The sequence below is a fragment of the Helobdella robusta genome (genome assembly GCF_000326865.2).
Source record: "Helobdella robusta unplaced genomic scaffold HELROscaffold_14, whole genome shotgun sequence".
NCBI lineage: Eukaryota > Metazoa > Annelida > Clitellata > Rhynchobdellida > Glossiphoniidae > Helobdella > Helobdella robusta.
The window spans coordinates 4,125,038-4,143,558 of record NW_008703782.1 but is presented as its reverse complement, the minus strand read 5'-3'; the positions used below and the strand labels follow the sequence as shown (position 1 = coordinate 4,143,558).

Genomic DNA, 18,521 nt, shown 5'->3' with positions numbered 1-18,521 from the left:
TAAAATATGCAGATTAAAAATTAAAACTCGAAACCGTTGTTTACTGATTATGCAAATTTGATTAGGAAGTCTGGCTGTGTAATTGTGAGAAAATATATTCTTTACAAGTTTAAAATCTATTTTTAAGATTTATAAAAGTAATTAATTTTATTGTCAATTTTCACTATCAATAAATCATTTTATGAACAGCATAAGTAAATTAGACAAGCCATAATGCATTTCAGCTTTATGTTTTGGTTGGTCTGTTTGATCCTTGCTTGTGCGCATACAATTTAAAAAATGTATAACCAAAAATTAAATTAACAAATCTCTCAATTAACATTTTTGTCAATAGTTCACTCATTATACAACTTGTTCGAGATGAATTTTTATTGCTAAAATTTAATTTTGATTGGTTGTTGGTATCAAAGAGCTTAATATGTGTATTGTGTATGGTATGTTAAACATGTCAATTTGATATTTTCAGAACAAAGAAGCAAGTTACGATGTGATAGATGACGATGAGGACCCCATGCCCGACTACAAGAACAAGGAGTTACGAAAGTGAGATGGGGGTTCAAATTCATGTCTGGCTGTTTGGGAATTCATTGTCGTTATGTTGATTATTCGTACGATGATTAATTATATTTTTGAGATTTTTTGAAATTTATACGTGGCTGGTGTATTTGAAAATTTAAAACTGTTAAAAAAAACAAACTTGAAATGAGTTATTTAAATGTGAACTGAATGCTGGCAGCAAACTTAGAAAAAAATTTGTCATAAAAAAAGATGACTGAGAATTGCCAGTTCAAATAAAATTTGATTAATTTTATTGATTAAAGAATGTCAAAATTAATTCAATATATTAATTGTTTAGATTCTAGCTGTATTGCTATATTTTTGAAAAGTTGTTTTTATTTATTATATTATATTATATTTGTTGGCTGGAATAATCTAAAATCTGGTTGATTCCAATCCATCTGTCCCGTTGATGCGGTTTGCATTTAGTTCATTGAAATATGCCTTTAAATAATTTTAATGTCTCGATAATGATGCAGTAAATCATCAATCTACTCGCGTTTGTCCCCAATTCTGAGTTGTTCCAAGTCAACATCCTCTAAATTTCCTGTACGTTCAGTCCAGTTTTGTTGAAATGATTCCAGATTATATTTTATTTGGTCGGAAGTTTATTTACACAATGGTTTGTTTTGCACTCTACTAGCATCTGTTTAACAAATGTAAGTTATCACAGTCGCACAGCAACAATTTTTTTAACATCTGCGCTTCGGTCTCTTCGAGATATTTCACATTTTTGTAATATCAGCATTAGATAAGACAGATTATTTTAACACGAGCATTACACAGATTCATTTTTATTTATATAAATATCATATGGAATTTCCATCTGTTTTTCCTTGTGGAAATGAACAGTTCACCGTACTGACAATTCAATAGCGCCATAAAAGCATAATACAACATAGCACATCTTATTAGCTTGCATGCACTTTGTTTTGCAAGACTCTTTCATCAGATTTTAACGCTTAAAGTCAAACTGAGTTTTTAAGAGTTGAAGATCATAGGTTGTAATGCTGTAACGTTGTAATGTCGTGATGCCTGGGATGGCGTGTAAAGGTAAAAACACGCATACAGTCACGCGTGCACACACACACACACACAGAGAGAAAGAGAGACACGTATACATATAAATATACTTTTATTCATCGTTTTCATCATTTTTACGTATTCTACAAAATGGATTTTAGTATTTTGATGTCGTCATATTTAGCTTTTTGTTAAACCAGTGGCATTTTTTAATTATTAAAATTAAGATTACTAACTCTTTGATTATGTGATTAGTGATTAGGAACATTTTATAAGGTAGTTTTCATCAAATACAAATATTTCGGGAATTGATATTTCTCAGCAGAAAACCAATTATAAAATTTTAACACCAAAGCGATTTATTATTGACCAAAGTTTGTAAGCAGTTCACTGATATGTTCACAAACAAACAAAAGATATTCATGAGACATCAAGACAACTTTGGACTATGCGTGTATACTCTTCACTTCAGAGTAAGTTAACGTTTAATAATTAGTGTTTCATATTCATTCTTACTTATGTATACATAAGAGTCACTTGTCGCTTAAGAAGGAAGACGGAGACTTCCGACAAATGTCTGATTGAACATGAGTATCTTGGCGTTCATCTTAATTTTATATTTGTTCCATGTGATAGTCCAAAGTCCACTTAGGCTCTTTGTATGTTATGTTGTTATATATGTCAAGTGGCCTGGAAGTAGTTGTCCTATTGGTGCAAAAGATATCAATCGCCACTGTCTTAAAAACAATTTGCAAGCGATTCTACATTTCTCAAATTCGCGTATTAAAGAACAGCTCCTCAAAATGTTTTACAATAATATGCTCTAAAGTTAATGTCATAATTTGTTAATTTTACTGATTTAATCTCCTGCGTTGAAAGTCCAGATCTTGTTTTTTAATAGCTCCAGCAGACTGGTTGATCAGGCTGAAAACAGAATGCTTAGTTTGCGCGACAAGAATGTTAATCTCCACAATTAATTTTGAATAGGACTCGCTCAGATTAACACAAGCATGCAAATACTCGTTCCCTGTTATGTGCATACGAGAATTGTTTCACTTTGAAATTTAAAGTGAATAATGTTCGTTTGGATATTTTTGTGTGCGGAATAAATATTTGTTTTCTTTCCATCAATATATAAGTTCTCTGCTTTTTACACTAAAAATTTTTTATTAACGCTTTTTTTTCTGTGCAATTCTTTAAATAAATACGATTTTTTTCTTCTTTTTGATTTAAAGGACATCCATTCAAATACGACCTTACTTTTAAAAGGAGTAAAAAATTAAGTAATTATTATAGCTAACAGAGAATACAAAATGAGATTTGGTATGGAAATTTTTAAAAATGAACTAAAGTTGGATTGAGAATGTGAAAGAGGCTATCATGAATGGATGTGCAAGCATGCATCGTTTCGCACAGGCAGCATTCAAACCAGGTCACTACGCATCAAAAATAACACTAGAGGCCGCATTCCTATCCCACACATACACACACACACACACACACGTATATTGTGCATTTGCACATTTTTTCTTTCTAAGCGTTAGAAGTTCAAATATATTAACATTATTCTACTATTATTTTACTATTCACTATTTAAATTTATTTCTGTCTTATGTGTTTGAATAAATTTAAAATTTGCATAGGAAATGTTTTAATTTAATGTTTTGTTGTTTAGCCACGGGACGAGATGTGCCGGACAGATAGCGGCAGTGGCCAACAACAAGAAGTGCATTGTTGGGGTGGCTTTCAAGGCCACTATTGGAGGTTGGGGGTTTCTTCATTTATGTTTTTTATTTCTACTATTTTTTTACTTTTCCATATTAAAAATAACTTCAGGTTTATTTCTTTTTTTCATATTTATTTGTAATTATTGTTAATAAATTTAATTTATTTAAGATTCGTTTTTCTTCATTCCTTGCCATCATGATGCTGTCTATATAAACTATTCTCAGAGTTATTTAAAAAATTTTAAGCAGAGTCGATTTCTGTGAAAACAGTAACAAATCAATTAAAATGCTGTTTAACATGAGCGCGTCTTTTTAAAGGTTTAGTTCAATATTTAATTATTTATGAGCTTTTAAAAAACAAAATTATTAGAGAATGTAAAATTTAATTTGCCCATAGTAGGTTTTTACCTATAATAAAATAAATTTATTTATTCACAATTCTATTTCAAAAACAATGAACAATATTGATATTTTTATTCGTAAGTATTCCGCTATATTTAGAAAGAAATGCCGCAGTGCTTATTTAGAACCTATGTTTTACATTCATGGATGAACCTTGAATAACAATACATTAATCAATTCTTCTTGCACCACGTAAAAAGAAATCTTTTTTTTTATCCACGCATATTTAATCATTCAATTGTCTTTATTATCTACCAAATAGATTATTTTTTATTGGTGTAAAAGTTATTTTGAAAAACTGTTCTTACGAAATATATTTCTATATTTTTTTTACTGCTGCTACATCATCACCCGTTTTTTTTATCCTTATCATGAACATTTAAAATCGTTTTTGTTGAGTCAGCAAGAATCATTTTATTTTTGGTAAGATTTCAGTCAATTACTCCAATAACGCAAATATAAATATGACATTTCCACATTACTCATCAAACATTTTTTTAATAAGTTTTTTCTCGGTTTTAAAACGAAAATGTTTGTACAACTGTGTACGTTCGTAATTTTGTTAAAATGAATCATTAATTGTTTTTCACAATGTATCGCAAATGTAGAGTAAATTTAAATTTACTCTACATTTATTTCAAATTGAGCAATGCGATGAATGCGAAGCATTTGTTTCACAGAAACATCCAATTTATTATTAGTCATCGAGGCGCACATGCAATCAACGTTTCTTAACATCTATCTTCTTCTGCATCTGTACACATTTTTGTTCTCAACATACCTTCTTGTGCTGATAATGTTACAGTATGATTGCTTTCAAAAATAACTTTTTCATTTTCTTTTATTTATTTTTTGTTTTTTTTTATCAATTTGTGGTTACTAAGACATATTTTATATATCATATATTTTGTATTGCCAATACAGTATTTTTTGTATTACTAAAACAATATTTTTCGTATTACAGACTCCATCTTATTTTTCGTTACATTACATTACACTATTCGAACAACTTGGCTTTTTTTTATGTCGATTGTTCATTGCCATTATTTTGATTTAACGTGATTAAAAAAAGAACCAATCATTTTATTATTAGCCAATAAAACATATAAATAATTTGTTATGAACCATCAATGCGATTGTTTTGGAAACTTTATTTTTGAAACAAATGGAAGAATGATCTCGGGTATGGTTCATTCTCATTAGAAGATAGCAGGCAGCAGCTAACAAACAGTTGGTTCCTTCTTTAGACTGTAAATATTGAAGAGTTGTGATGTTTATAGGTGGTGAACCTTGAAATAATCAAGTTTCATCGTATTGTTTTCGACGTTTTAAATTATTTTTATGATCGAATCAGAAAATATTTTTCGCAAATTTATGCGTTTAAATTTATTTTGGTTTCTCCAATTTTTATCATACAACTTGAATTGTTGCCGTTTAAGAAAGAATAGTAAACACACTCACATAATAACAACAAACAGTTCTATTTAAAAAACAAAAACAAAAAATAGACTGCTTATAAATGAGGATTTGTTATTTGTTATGTCTGCTGCTCGGTACTTAAATGATTCCATAAATTAACTGATTATGATTTATGTTGCCATCCAAATAACATCCTGCATTCATTTCTTATCCATTTTCTTATCCTCTTTTGATTTTCATGTATTATTATTTCTGGATAAGAAATGTGATAGATTACATTACAATAAATAGACGATTTCGAATTGCTGTTTTACAATGCAAAAGTTACCCTGGTTCTAATTACGGAAATGATCACAACCCAGTTGTTTGTAAAATCAGGATAAAATTAAAGAAAATCAAAAGTGAAGTAGAAGTACGGAATCGTTTTCATTTATTGACGGGAGACGTAAATAAATCTAAATAAGAAATATTTAGAGATGCCCTCAGAGAATCAGCAAGGGAAGTTATACCTTTCAAAAAAACAAAAAAGTGGTCAGAAATGAATAACAGATGACATCGTATCTCAGTTGGATGAACGAAGAAAAGCGATCTGCTGCAATCCAGATAGTTACAAAAAGCTGGACAAAACAATCAAAAAATGTGCTTAGAGGCAAAGGAGAAATGGTTAAATGACAAGTGCGAAATCATTGAAATGATCAAAAGCAGCAATACAAATGCAAAACATCAAAGAAATCACTGGAAAAAGGGCTTGTACCGTTTCTGGATGCATGAAAGCTAAATCCGGCTACGAATGATCAGTGAACGAGCGATTGAAATGAAGAAAAACTTGTTTATAAGTTTTATCTTTTAATCCAAAGTTTTTAATAGCGTGAAACACGTGGAGTTTATGGAAATATTGGAAAATTTGGACATTGATGGAAAAGACACGAGAGTTATCTAAAACGTCTATTGGAACCAAAGAGCAGCAATAAAAGTTGTTAACAAAATGACTAGTTATGTCGAAATAAAGAAAAGTGTTAGGCAAAGCTGTGTATTCTCTCCAGATCTGTACAATCCCTATAGTGAGATCATCATGAGAAAGATAGAAGATCTACTTGGAATATCCATTGGAGGCGTGAATATAAACAATGTATGATAGAGCTCTTATAGCGGACTCAATGGAAAAACTGCAAACAATTGTTTCCAAACAGATTTTTGAAAGTGAAAGAAAAGGCTTGCAAATTAACATCAACAAAACAGAATGCATGGTTATCAATAAAAGCGAAACCGCCCCGATCCGCTCCATAAGCATTAATTGTTAATTGTCAACATTTTCAATTATCTCGAAAGTCTGATTACCTCCGGATGTGAAGCCGATATCAAACGAAGGATAGCTATGGCGAAAGGTGCATATTCTAAAATGATTAACATCCTCACAAACAGTAAAATCAGAATATCAACAAAGTTAAAACTGTTAGAGTGTTACTCTTTTTCTGTGCTCACTTACGGCTCTTAGTCCTGGAAAATTTATAAAGAAATGGAAAAAAGATTAACACTGCTGAAAATTACATGGACCTCTCATATTTCGAATGAGGATGTATGAAAACATTCCCATTATGAAAAGAGAAAATTACTACAGATAATCCGACGAAGGCAGTTAAAGTTTATTGGTCGCATCATGCCGAAGGAAGGAATCGAAAATCTAACAACTACTGGAAAAATTGCAGGGAGAACAGATCACGGTCAACAACGAATAACATTCGTGAAGTCCTTTTGTCACTTGTTGAATATCACCGCATTTCAACTACTACAAAATTTGATTGGTTTTTGTGGAATCAACCTCCACAAGAAAGAAGAAGAAGAAAATCCTCTTTTCACGATCCTTTTGAAATTGAAGACTTGGAAACGTTTTTCTCATTTTGAACTTTATCATTATAATCAGATAAATGTTGGCTGGTTTTTATGAAATAGCAAATTATAACATTTCTATACGCTGCTTATTTACATTATATGCACAGATAGGTTGAGTTATTTCTTCAATTTTAAGATTGACGACGAGAATTAATTAGAATTTAGTATTAAAAAGGTTTGTAAAAACGTGCAGATTGTATAAAGAATTTTCTTCATGATATATTTAGTAAATTTCTACTTTTAAATATTTTCTTAATTCTAATAGTTGTCAAACCTATTCATTTCATTAATTGATATCACAAATATTATTACTAATTATTACAAATAATTACTAATTGCGATAAAAGATTTGAATGCTCGTTCTCCACGCTCAGGTATCCGCATGTTGCAGGAGGTGCAGACTGACGCCCAGGAAGCGCACGCCTTAAGCTTCAAACCGAACTTCATTGACATCTACTCGAACAGCTGGGGTCCCAACGATGGCGGCAAGATTGTGGACGGACCAAAGACTCTCACACAGACTGCCCTTCTCAAAGGTGTCACGGAGGTTTGTTTCTATTTTTTTTAACAATCATTCCGCTGATTACTACAATTATATTGACAATTGTATTAGTTTGAAATTGGTTTTTATTTAAAAGTTAAAGGAAATAAAAAGAATGATAAAAAGTGTGCAATATATTTTTGTCGACCCAACTAAATTGAAATAAAAAATAAATAAAATCAATAAAATGTGTGCAGCGTACACGCATCTAATAGGAAAATATATTAACTTAATGATTGCAACAGACACTTATGATTGTCATCTGCACGCATTGCAATGTGTTATAACGCATCAAGTTTGAACATTCTAAATATGGCAAGTTTTTGATAGTATTTTCATAAATGTAAACATGCCGATAAATGTTTACATGATTGATTATCTATTATTCCAGGTTGATCACAGATAATCTCATAGCATGTAGTTAACTAATCATCAACTGATGTTTGATATTTGGCTTAATTTGTAATTATATTAAAAGTCATCGGGTGCCCGAATTTAATTACCATCAGAAAATATATTATTATATATATATTTGTATAAGTTTCTTTTTTTTTCAAAAATTTGTTCACAACAAATGAAACTCTACTCTATTGATTTGTGTAACTTGGTTTCAGGAACAACTCTTTGATCTTTAATGCAATTAATATTATTATTATCGAATTTTAATATCATGGAAATATTGTACATATATATTTATTTATATGTGTACATTAACCGTTCATATTAATTAAATTATTTTAACTTGTAGGCAGATTATATGATTAAATTATGTTATTTACTTTTGCTTATTGCATATTGCTATTGCATTATTTGCTTCACGGATTTCTTTTTTGTGGTAGAATGAATTTTTCTTATTAATTTTATGAAGAAATCCAATTATTTTTATAAGTTATAGCTGCTATTATTAGCATTACTAATAAAAAATATAGTTGAGATAAAAAGTAAAAAATTGTTTTTTGATTTTATCTTACTCCAGTTCTCATAAGCATCTTAATGAATTGAACATATCATTGATTACACGCTGAGAGTGTTTTTTATTTGTATTATTTTGTTTGCGATTTCATGGGAAAAAATTAGCTGATTTAAATTTTTAATTATTTTTAATTGTGATATAGTGAGTCAGTGTTAATGAAACTCATGACAATGGTAATGAATATTATTATATATAATTATATAATAATAATGTATATATAATAATAATAATATATAGAATAATAATGAAACTGACAATAACGATTTTCCATCTCATTGTCACATATATCTCCACAGCATATCAATATTTATAACTGTAATGTAGGTAGAGCCACACATAACACTCAAACACTGACATGTATCTAGTTTATGAAACTACTGAGTTCGATCAATAAATCGTGAGAGTTGTTTGTTTTAAGCCTTTGCTCATAGTAAGAAAGAGTCGTGGAGGGTTGAAAATATAGATTTAATGAAAATATACTGGCATGAAGCAATAAAATATTGTATTTGTTATATTTTTATTCGAATCAAACTTCTGTTTAGTTAAAGCTAATTTTATAAAATTACATATGTTTTCAATGTCTTAAACGTTATAACGTATGTAACAACATTATGTTGTAACTTTGTAAGATGTGAATGATTGCATAGGTAGAGATTGATAGAGTGAACCTCGTCAAAATTGGTTAACATCCTGCTGATGATGAACTTGAAGAGGTGATCCAAGTTGGGCGTAGAGATGAGCAGTATTATTTTTAAGATGTATCCAGCAAAATGTTGGCTGGCTGACTATACAACTTTAACATATTGCCTGGTACGCGAATAAGCTTTCTAAAACTTTTGACGCCATAACGTTTTTATAACGAGAGTTATTTGTTGTTATTGTCATCGATACATTTTACACTATTAAATAATTTTTATAACTTTCAACATTTACAATAAAAACAAACATAAAAGCTTTTTCTCTATTGATATCTTGAAGGGGCGCAGAGGAAAGGGTTCGATCTTCATCTGGGCATCAGGGAACGGCGGGGGAGGCCCGCATGATTCGTGTGGTGCAGATGGATACGCCAGCAGCATGTACACCATTTCCATCAGCGGCGTCACCGATAAGAACACCAAACCATTCTTTCTCGAGAAGTGCTCGTCCACCCTGGCATCTGCATACAGTGGCGGGGACCAGATTGGCATGCAAAATATTGTTAGCACTTGTTTGTCGTTGTTGGTGCTGGTATCGTTGCTGTTGTTGTCGTTGTTGGTGGTGGTGGTGTGGTGTGGTGTCGGCGTTTCTACCTGTAATGTTTCTTACTTTGCTTGTTTATAACTGGCAGTATTGTTCTTTATGTTGTTAAATGTCTCGCACATGACGGCTTGGTTACTGGCACACTTGTTATTTGTTTTTTTTTTAAATTTATCGTTATATACCTCGTTGCTGATATTTGGCTATCAAGTCTGGACTATTTTTTGTATGTAGTGTAGTTCCTTTGTTTAATTTTTCAGTATTTTTAATTGTTAGTAAAATTAACTTTTACGCTTATTAATTTGTGTGCTATTTAAATAAATAACAAATTAAGCGATAAGAATGGTTTGTATCGACTTAATGAGAATTCTGGTTTGAATTAATGTTATCAAAAAGTTTTTTTTTCAGTTAAAAACAATTCTACCTACCCCTTAATTTTGGTACAGTTGTTGTATTTGTAACATTTGTAACACTGATGAATTTGTTTTTTGATGCATCAACACTAAGCAGTGTATATACGCTTTTTTCGTTCCTCTCTATCTCATAAGGTTTTGTTTGTTTTTCTTTCATTGTATTTATCTTCTACTAGCGTTGGTAAATCTGAAGGAGAGTTATTCACTTTTTGCGCATTCAAGATGAGATTTTAACATTTATAAGGAATGATGCATACCTACTTGGCGTGGTTAGTCTATCGTATTATTGCATAAGATTTGTTGATAATGGATATAACACTTGCACACACACACACATCACACGCACACACATCACACACGCACACGCACATACACGTACGCATAACATTATTATAAGATGCTGATGGAATGTAAAAGTACAACTTAAGAACCTGCTATTGATTTATTGGCCGCCTTGATTTATTTATAAAGTAGATGATGGTTTCTTTTTGAACCTCAATAAAAATTATGTAGGTCTTCATCTGATGAATCATTTTAGACTATCTTAAACCTTAATTTAAAAAGCGAATATCAAAGATATATAATTCGTTCCTTTTTTGAATTAGACTTACAGAAATTGTAATTTAGATTTATATAATTTATAAAAAATGTTTGTATGGCTATATGACTCTTTAGTTTTTGGCGCTAATTAACCTTCATGTATTTGATCTACTATTATATCATGTGCAAGTGGCATGCACATATTTTGTCTGAGCTCTGCATCGTCATACAGCTTTGAGCGACTTGGTGAGATATGCTCTAGAAGCTGATCTATATGATCTGGCAATGAAACCATTTCGTCAACGTGCTGAGTTATCAACGTGCGGTGTGGTTAAGAGAAATTTCTGTGCTCCCTGTGGAGTGTAGAAACAATTATAATTCTGCTGCCTGCTGTGTGCGTGTGTGCCTTTAAATTTTGAAGAGTTTACAAATTAGTTTCTTACTTATACAATAGTAGAACTGGAAGAAGTAAATAGAAAATGAAAAAAGTTGGTGCATTTGTTAATTGGAGAGGAGACATTTTATGGGAAATTGGTGATGTGTGGATTCTGATTGAAATATAGTTGATGTTGTACGAGAGACTGGGGTTGGGGTGCTATGACTTCGTAGTGTAAGCTCTTTGTTGGAAATCTTTATAGATCAATTTGAACGTCTTGAATAATAATTTACATTTATGACAAAAGTACACAATTATAAACAAAACTTAATGGAGAAAGAAAATACTATTTTAACCTCAAATGTTTGATATGGTAAGTTAGTTAAATTATGTTGTTATAATTTATTAACATTGTGTTACAATATTTGTTATAAGTATCATTAAATAAATTTTCAAATTGAAAAATCTGACAAGCTGTCCATAGATTTTTAGTTAAGAATATTGTCTGATTTTATTCATGTGGTGAAGAGGAGTTGATCATTGTTCAGTGATATTTCTCTGAAATTAAAATTGAATATTAATACATTATTAAATAAAAACACGAAATTATTTCAATATAATTCAGTATAATGAAATTTAAATTAGTTCGAAAAAAAATTTTATTGGCTGAATTGTTAATTAGTAACTGGAGCTTCATCCAATGTCATTTAATTAAGCAGTCCTGCCTGTCACCTTCAGTGATCAATTAATCTTAATTTGCTGGATCATTGTACACACACGCACGCACACACACACACACGCACACACACACGCACATATATACATATATATGCCCATACATACATACACATACACACACTAACAGACAGGCACGCACACAAATGTTTATTTATTTATTTAAATTTGTATGTGCATTGTGCTAGGAAAATTGAAATTTTACTTCCAATAAACTGTCTATCCACTATGACATGAGTTACTTCTCAGTCACAAGTAGTGATATGCCAGGGTCTGCAGACGGTTTTGTTTCGTTTTGTTAACTTTTCCAAACATCAATTTTATTTTCATGTAATCGTGATTACTGTCATAGTTGCATCATGAACTTTATCGATGTAATCAAAACTTCAACCGTCACCATCATCATCTTCGTCGTCATCATCTTCGTCATCGACATCATGATAAGCGCTGTACAATATCTATGTATAACAATAGGAATTGTACTGAATAACAAAAACAACGAAGATAAGAATAACAGTAATGATGATGACGACGATGATGATGATGATGACGACGATGATGATGATGATGATTTCAGGTAACAACGGACATCCGGAACCAGTGTGGCGAACACACGGGTACCTCGAGTTCTGCTCCAATTGCTGCTGCCTTATGTGCTCTGGCGCTCCAAGCCAAGTATGCTGCGTTTTGTCCCTAGGTGTGGTGTGTGTGCGTATGTGTGTGCGTGTGTGTGGTGTGTTGTGTATGTTCATTTGTGTGGCGGGTGTATGAGAGTTAATTTGTTGTGTTTGTTGTGTGTTCGGCCTGTTAGTTTGTGTGTTGTGTATGTTTGTTTGTATTGTTTGTGTGTGTGTGTGAGTTAATTTGTTGAGGCGCGTGTTAATTTGTATATGTGATGCATGTGTTAATCTACTTGCATGATGTGCGAATTAATTTTTTGGCTTTTATTGTGTCCATGTTTATTTGATGTTTGTGTGTACCTGTACATATGCGTGTGTGTATACGATTTTTAGCGGTTGTGATTTGTATGCATAATCCTTGCTGCGTTCAATAATAGCACAAAACATTTTCGCAATGTGTTTTGTTTTCAATTTATTGGCGTTATTTTTGTTTCTTCTTTCTTACTCAGTATACGTTATATACCTACCATAGAGTGTTTTTCATGAATTATCACCAACATCATCATCCACTAAGTAGTATAATTGACATATGTTTGGCGTGTAGAAGGTCAATTGATTGACCAGATGTTTATTTATAAGACGCTTTTATTAGCCTGTATAACGTGATTAAAAAAATGTATTTATTTTATGTTATTTCTTTCCTTTTGAGATACGTTGTTGACCAAGAATGGCGTGATGATGGTTGTGGAGAGCAGGATTTAAAGCCTGCTACCCTCCACTTCCTTCCTTGTTTGCATGCAATCGAACTTTAACTATCGAACTGAAGCAGAATGATCAGAGATAAATTCACGTCACGTCGTCGATGTGGCGAACGCACACACAGTGCATAGTATTGATAGTATATCTCTTTGATAGTATATCTCTTTGATAGTATATCTCTTTGATAGTATATCTCTTTGATAGTATTTCTCTCTGATAGCATTTCTCTTTGGTAGTATTTCTCGATCATTATTTACTGTATTACTCCTTGGAGAAACAGATATTAATATGATCTTATGGCTATCAAATCGTGTATGACTTGCATTTATAAACTGCCATTTTCATGGTCTTCATAACGCAGTGTTGACAAAAGCGTTTGAATTGATTAGCCTCCCAGATCTTATGCTGCAGTGATTTGTCGTTTGAGTTCGAGTTCAATGAGTATCTTATGCATGCTTATATACATAATAACTTTTCTTTAGTAAGTATTCATGATATAGCCAAAGATTTATAACAAGTAACCAAATATATATGGCAATTTCTTATTGGAAAAATGATTGATTGATTCGTTGAAACTACATTGTTAAGAATTATTTGTATTTCTTTTTTAAAAAAAAGGCATACTCCAGCAAATGCACTTTTTCAGTTAGATGTAACCATCCAAACTTCAACAAACGCTTTTCTTTTGCCCAATACGACCAAAAAATACAGTACCTTAAAAATGTCGTACATTTTCTTTGTTACATTTAAATTATGTTTTTCTTTTTTTTTTTCTTTTGAGTTTAGATATCCTACAATCTGGAAATTCGACATATCCTATTTTAAGCATTTTTTCGAAAATGCAAGAATTGGATAAAAATTAGAAATAACCAACTTTACGAAATTGTATACAACCCAATAATCCTTAACAGTAATTCATTTTTACGTGGTTCTGTAGAAATTTAAAATAATTTATTGTTAAAATGAATAGGTCATAGACGAGTTAACAATATGAACCTGGAAGCAAGTTTAAACAATCCAACTGAATGCACTTTCTGCTAATTCACTTAGATTTATTTATTCATTTTTTATCATTTTATAATCTTTTGATGACAAACATTTCATTATCTAATTATGAATCCTTCATTTGTTTTTTATCTCTTCATACATTCCTCTAATATTTGCTCTTTTATTTACCCTCCGCCGTTCAGTCTATCTTCATACCGTCCTATTCATCCACGCTCGTTTCTTCATTCACTCGTGTACGGTTTATTTTTAGATTTTCTGTAATTGCGGTGATTGTATATGTTGCTATCTGTTCAAATCAATATGTTCTATCGTTTATATGTAAGATGTATGTATGATGTGTATTGATTATATAGAAACAGACATGTGCGTGCGTGTGTGGTGTGCGTGTGTCTATGCGTGTGTGTGTGTCTGTGTGTGTGGTGTGCATGCGTGTGTCCGTGTGTGTGTGTGCGTGCGCGTGTGTGTAATATACGTATGTAGAATCCGGTTATTTGTTTTATCCCATCTGTTTGTAGTGATGTGTGTGTGTGGTGTGTGTAGTATGTAGTGACGTTATTATTACTCATTAAGCAAACAGTTTTTATTTCATCGTTGGCAGTATTTTTTTGAAGAATTCTTTGCTTGAAGCTTTCGGTTTCAAATAAGCTTGAAAAATGTTTTAAGCGAATTAATGATGACAACTAACCATGCATTCATTCATCCATGCATCCATCCACCTATGCATCCAAGCATGCAACTATCCATGCAGCCATTTTTTAACCCTTCATTTATCCATCCAACCGTCCACCCAGTCCCGACCTGACGTGGCGAGACATGCAGCACATCATCGTTGAGACTTCCAGGACTGAGCCACTGAAGGACGCAAAGTGGGTCACCAATGGAGCTGGCAAGCTCGGTTAGTGATAATAATAATAACATTAATATTAATAATAATAACAATTATAATAATATTAATAATATTAACAATTATAATAATATTAATATTAATTATAATAATGTGTCATTCAGTAGGGCGCCATAGGCATAGCGTCTGAAGCGCTCAGAATTAGTTGAGATGATAGGGCGGTGTTGTAGGGGGTATGTTGATGAGGGGGGAGTTTCAGGGCATAATCGGAGAGTTGTTAATGGGGTTAATGAGTGAGAATGAAACTGGTGATGGGGTAGGATAGTGGATCATATTGGTGTCAATGTGATCTTCAATAATACAATATTTAGAATAAGTTCTCGTATCGTATCGTTGCTAAATATATTTGTGAGATATTTTAATGCTATCCGCCATTTGCATGCACCGGGTACTATAATCATCATTTAGTCAAAAGAGTAATAATATTAAATAATTGAATGCGATAAACTCTTTTAAAGTTCAGCTCTATGTAAGTAGAGTCATTTATATGACTCGCGTACAATATGCACTGATTGGTTTTAATAAAGAAGAGTAATTGAGTGTTAATTCAAAATTAAATGTAATTTAATCCTCGCTTCGGCTTGGAAGGAATTGTTTTCCGTGATGAACTCCTCTGCACTGCTGATTACTAACAATGGGGTGACAAAAATAAATGCTAGCATGCATGCACGCATGGTGATGGTGGGGGTGAGAAATTGTCGTCAGTCGATTAACCCTTCAATAGAACGGAATAGACATCTTCATCATTTGTTGGACTCACAGTTTTTGAACTGTTTTCGACCTAACTCTACTTAAGTTTGTACGATGAAGATCATTTGTTCAATGTATTATTCTTGAGCAGAGTTGGAAAATTCTTTTTTTTCTTGAATTTTTTTAAATTTGTCTGAAAATAAATGTTATTTCTATATAATGGCTTGTCGTAATGAAGTGAAATAAATTGTCAAATTAACTGAAATCTATAGATATCAAATCAGACCCGTCATAAACGAACAAACAGAGTGAAACTTTAACACTTCCACGCACGCACACACGCACTTCTATAATTTTAGTTTAAACAACTATTTGCGTGTTATCACCATTACCATTGCTCACTTACTTTCGTTCTTAATAAGTTGCAACTGGAAATTGTGATGATATGATGATGTTGATTGTGAAGAGAATTTATGATGATGATGATGATGAGGGTGAAGTTGAAAAGTTGAAGATGTTTATTGTGACGAAGATGAGGCTGGTAGTGTTGATAATGAGTTTATGTTATCAGGGCTCACAAAGTTATTCCGAACAAATTTAAATGAGTCATTCCTTCCAACATTCCTTCAAGTGATCTTTAAAAAAATTTGTTTGATAATTTAACACTGTTCATGAGAATTTTGGAATGTTTAAAACCTTTGCGTATTGATGTCAATGAAAAATCTGTAAACGTTGTCTAAAAACTAAAAAGGCTCTTAATTTTTTTAAAACTGGCGATGAGAATGCTTCTGGACGTTGCAATCGCGCCAACTGCCGCATTCTGTTTAGACGGTCTGTTAAACACTCTACCAGCCAGGCAAACAACTGATGTTGTTAGAATAAATTATTACAAAATTTGGCTGGCGCATGCAATCCAATCATAGCTTTCAGCTTTAGGAATGTATAAAAACGCGCACACACGCACACATACACACACATCAAACACATCACAAAGATACCGCATTACTACCCGCTTTGACTTTCCACAAACTCGTCACATTGTCATGCACCCACCACAAACACAAACACGCCATGTTGTTAACCACCGCCAACATTTCCGCATTTCCACACACAACACGCCAGTTAGTCACATGTACGGATTCGGACTGATGGATGGTTTGGCCATGACTCAGTTAGCAGAACAATGGAGAACTGTGCCAAAGAGGCATACCTGCGTCGGACCCTACCATCGAGTTGACAAGTATGTGCGTGTGTTTGTGTGTGTGCGTGCGTGTGTTCGTGTGCATGATGATCAGCTGTTTGTCATTTGTTTCTGTGTGTTTTCATTCGCTGTACTTGTTCATTTGTTTGGTTAACGTTGAGTCATGTGCTGGAGTCATGTGTTGTTGTTGTTGTTTATGTGGTTTGTTTTTATGTTGTTGATGTTGTTTATTGAAGCTGTTGTTGTTGTGCGATCTGCTTCCCGTCAGTTATATTCTGTTGTCGCCTTAAGTACTTTCAGTTCTATTGCGTAATTAATTTGTTTTTTGATGCGTCTGCGTTTAACGAACACGCCCGCCAGAATCAATTTAGTAGGAATTTGATTTATAGTAACATTAAAAAAATATTTTTTTTTTTTTTTATTGTTCCCATGTTCTGTTAAGTTGATCTGCTGCTACAATCTATCTTAGAAATAGGCGCTATCAATTTCATTTCTGCGTTTAATAAACGAAATCAATAATACTAATAGTATGACTGTATTTGGAATATACCATGATCGTTACATATAATGTGATATTGTAATTTCAACTAATTATAATGTTTTTATTATGAAATTATTAGAATTATTAAATTTATTCCACATAAATTCATCATTTATAGGTTAATTTTTACTTTAAAAAAAAAATCTCAATAATGTGATGGGAACGTTTGGAAAAATTTTTAAATAAAAATTTAAAAAAAATAAAAAAATCTCATTTATTATTTTAATGGCCTTCCGTGGAATTTTTTCTTTGAGTTTTCTGCTCTTTTGATATTCACTCAAGTACTTTTGAAATTTCGATCATCGCCATCGTCATTATCACTATTCTGGATTCCTTTATCATTATAAATTATAAATGATCAGGTAGTCATTGTGATTGCCATTGTTATATCAGTTACATAGTTACATCAGTTATATCATTGTTTTTTCAGTTACATCATCATCATCATCATCATAATTGTCATCATTATTTTTATCAATAGTTTTTTATTTTTACCAACATCGTCTTCATTATCATTATAACCATCATTATCTCTTTTTTTTATCTAGGTCATCATCATACTTAGCATCATCTCCACCACAACTCGCCACTTCAGAGCCTTCCAGAAAGGAATCAACTTCAACATAACAACCAACGGATGTGAGGACGTGACGGATGACGTCATCAATTACTTGGAGCACGTGCAAGTGGTCGTTTGGTTGGAGTACGACTTCAGAGGCTACCTGCAGATCACCTTGGAGTCACCGGCTGGCACGCAGAGCACCCTGATGTACCCCAGGGACATGGACTACTTGAAGGGGGCCTTCTCAAACTGGACGTTCATGTCGGTTTTTTATTGGGGGGAGAATCCCAGAGGTACCTGGAAGTTGAATGTCACCAATGTTGGCTTGCTCATTGGCAATGGTCAGTTGTTTGTGTCTGTCTGTCTTGTTGTGTTTTGTGTGTCGTTTTTGTTGTTTGTTTGA

General features: G+C 32.2%; 2 protein-coding genes across 2 annotated transcripts in view; both read left to right on the top strand.

Annotated features, from left to right (window-relative positions):
- Positions 1-3,347, top strand: part of HELRODRAFT_149650 (hypothetical protein) — a gene marked incomplete at both ends in the record, with an annotated part of 27,412 nt that extends 24,065 nt beyond the window's left edge. Inside the window, 2 exons of the mRNA XM_009014917.1 lie at positions 467-543; positions 3,257-3,347. Coding sequence (XP_009013165.1) covers positions 467-543; positions 3,257-3,347 — 168 coding nt within the window. The remainder of the gene's footprint in view (positions 1-466; positions 544-3,256) is intronic.
- On the top strand, positions 3,258-18,521 carry HELRODRAFT_74170 (hypothetical protein; the record flags this gene model as incomplete). Its single annotated transcript, XM_009014916.1, has 7 exons — positions 3,258-3,345; positions 7,394-7,566; positions 9,512-9,730; positions 12,411-12,508; positions 15,012-15,115; positions 16,937-17,062; positions 18,154-18,521. Coding segments are annotated over 7 exons (1,176 nt in total), but the record flags the coding sequence as incomplete, so codon positions are not given.